The 3,101-nt window shown below is 45.8% G+C and overlaps 1 protein-coding gene across 1 annotated transcript in view; it reads left to right on the top strand.

The window, feature by feature from the left end:
* The first annotated feature begins 16 nt into the window (after nt 1–16).
* Nucleotides 17–3,101, top strand: part of ANK2 (ankyrin 2, neuronal) — a 135,858-nt gene continuing 132,773 nt past the window's right edge. The window contains 1 exon segment of the mRNA XM_017738986.1: nt 17–475. Coding sequence (XP_017594475.1) covers nt 353–475 — 123 coding nt within the window. The 5' untranslated portion in view covers nt 17–352.

Here is a 3,101-nt window from a genome sequence, read left to right as displayed (position 1 = left end):
TTCTCCTCCTTCCCAGCTGAGTCTGAAGCCCGCCTTCTCTTGCAGCCACAGCCAAGCTGAAGGGCTTCCAGCCTGCTAGGAGGTATTTTCCGGCTGCTCCCTGCTCGTGTGCGTGTGGCTGCGGGCACTTTGGCACACTGTGTGCGGGGACACGGCTCTCTTGCTCCCGAGCTATGGGTGCTGCAGGGGCTGGGGCAGAGCCGTGACCTTTCCTGGGGTGCTGGAGGAGGAAGAGTGGATTACGCCGTGAACTCCTGGCTCGCCGCCAGTGCCCTTGCGGAAAAAATAAATCACCTGGATATCCGCGTGTGGTGGGAACGGCTTCCTTGGAGCTGGTGTTTTCCTCGCCAAAATGGCTCATGCAGCCGCTTCCATTAAAAAAGTTCGAGAGTCTGAAATTGAAGAGAGGGAGAGAAACCTTGAGAAGGAAAGGAAAAGGCAGCGGAAAATCTCTAGGGCTGATCGGAAACGCAAGGTATGAGGGGGAAACCAGCCCCCTTCTCCCTTTCCCCCCAACCCTTCCTCTGTTTGTGCAGCACTTCACAGGTGTTTGCTGCCATGTGTGATGCTCTCCCCTTCATTTTCCAAACCTTTCCTATCATGTTTCCCTTTTGCATCCCTTCCCATCCCCTCTGAGCTATGCTGTGGACTTAACCCATCTGCAGTGAGATTCAAGTGCTGCCAGCCATGGCAGCCCACAGCCACACAGAAATAATGCACATAAAGATGGCACGCCGGTATTGCTGCTTTCCCTTCATGCCAAAAGGCCTGGAGCTACCTGCCATCATTCCCAGCAAGGTGTTCCAAGCCTCTGGCTGATCCGGAGAAGTTGTCAAGAAGGGAGGTGGCTGTGCTTGTGCTTTGCAGCATGAAGGTGCATTTCTCTACTTGACAACAGTATTTCCCCCCATCTCCCATTTTTAGTCCCACTTCCCACCTCCGCAGCAATGCTCAGTGCTGCGTGTAGGACCTGCCTTGGGGTGCTGGGAGCATCAGCTGAGCTGTGTTGCAGTTTTTGGGTGTCGTTAAAGGGATTCTGGGCTAACTGCTGTGATTCAGTGTGTTTACACTGCACACTGCAGGTGTATTTGTCTAGGTAGGGCCTGGCACATAAGTCTGCAATCTGTCGGGTTTGCCTCTGTTACTGATAGCAGTTTCTAGTTCTCTAAAGGGATATCTCTTTAGTTGGTTCAGATTTTGGGGAGGTTTCTCCTGATTTATAATTAACTGTTGTTTTCCTTCTGTGTTAGAAAGAGGGAATGACAACTCTCATTGTCTTGGGATAAAAAAATAAAGAAGAATAAAAAAAATCAATAGAGGTGACTTGTTTGCCAGATCACTTTATAGTTTCCAAGGACACAAAAAATACGATCGTGGAGAAAATACTAAAATGAAGGTTCTGTTCATCTTAGCTTTAGGACTGTGATACATTGGGAGTGCCTGTGTTAATGCCTCCTCACTGCCGTTTCTTTCCTCCCATGTCTGGATTCTCTAGCTTGTGATATGCATTAACTCATTCCCTGACACCATGTTTTTTATCCATTCTTTATAAATTTCTCTGGAAGGGAAAATAGCAAGAAGACACAGTCCTTACCCCCTGCCCCCCCTCCATTCTGCTACACTGCATGTAAAAACAAATCTCTGTATAAAGAACAACCCAGAATTCAGCCATGTAATGTTTGAATTTACAGATCCTTTTGGCAGATCTGTAGAATTCAGGAGCCATCTGCTCCCTTGGCATACCTGGGCAGTTCTGAATTTGTTTTGCATTCATTCTTAGGGATTTTTATATTCTGAACTGCATGGCTTAAATAAAATGACCAAGGCCATTTGATGCCTTTGGGACCTTTGGGTGTGATCTCCATTACTTTTCAAAGGCTCGCTTTGCAGAGTTCATTAAGTCACATCCAAATTCTCTTTATCAAAAACAGGAATGACATTTCTAATGTATGCAGTGCCTGGATGCTGGGCAGGGCTGCTTGGGGCAGATTGTGATTACTCTCCTAATCCCTTAAATGGGACACTGCAGCATAAGGTAGTTTTCGTGATTGCATTTTTGATTGTGGAATCCTCTGTAAAACAGCCTTTAAAAAAAAATGTACTTAATGTGTGGATGTCCTTCCTGGAAGGGCTTTTTTTTCTATCTGCCCAGAACTCACCTCAGTTACTTCATTACAGCATGTGTTGTTTTTCCTGATTTTCACAAATCCTATTTCCTCAACATGTTTGATTCAAATGCCTGTTGGACTACTTTAATTAAAGCTGGATAGAATTAATACTGCCCCTTCTGCTATCTCTTTTCCCAGAGTGCTGCATATCCCTGACTGCAAGCAGGCAGGCTCAGGCCGCATTGGTGTTGGTAATCGTGTGTGGTGATGCAGGCTCCTAATCAGATTTTCAGATCCAGGGACCACCAGTGGGCTTTGCTTAGAAAATATGGAGAACACTTCAGGGTTGTGTGCATTTCCTCCTTTTTAATATTCAGCCCCTGCTCCTGGCTCCCTTCTACTGCGGCTGTACCTTGCTGTTACATAAACAAGTGCCTGGCTGCACCCTAAACTTGCCTTCAGTCAGATGGTTGGGGGTGGGTCAGGCTGGGCTTTTCCATTCTGCTCCTGCTGCAGGAGACACAGCAGGACAGGGATGAGTTGTTTATGTCTGTATCTAAACTTGCTTGTGCTGTGCAGAATGAAGGGTGCAGAGCAGATCAGATATGTGGGTATATATGCACCCCCATCATATACACAGAACAACCCAAATACAGACTGTATGGTACATACACAGTATTTTTATTTAGTCATCAGTTTAAGCGAGATACATATCTGTGAGATATTTATGTATCTGTCTCTTTAATTCCTGAAGAGCAATAAATGGTTTTACTGTGAAATGGGATTATCTCCTAGTAGGAGCCCTCCCAGTTTTTGTTGACTTTCTTGGGAAATGGAGGCTAGGAGCAAATTAGGTGTGCAGGTCCACAAGAGGCAAAATACAAATGAATATTTTTTTGCTTGCTCTCAGCACTTAAAGTCTTTCTGCATAGGGGGAATTTGGTTCCAGCTTTGTGATTTGTTTGAAAGGTCTTACACTGCAGCAAGTAGATT

The sequence above is a fragment of the Corvus brachyrhynchos genome, unplaced genomic scaffold (assembly GCF_000691975.1).
Source record: "Corvus brachyrhynchos isolate BGI_N302 unplaced genomic scaffold, ASM69197v1 scaffold597, whole genome shotgun sequence".
Lineage (NCBI taxonomy): Eukaryota > Metazoa > Chordata > Aves > Passeriformes > Corvidae > Corvus > Corvus brachyrhynchos.
Note: the sequence above shows the minus strand (reverse complement) of the source record. Positions and strands in the feature narration are given on the sequence as shown.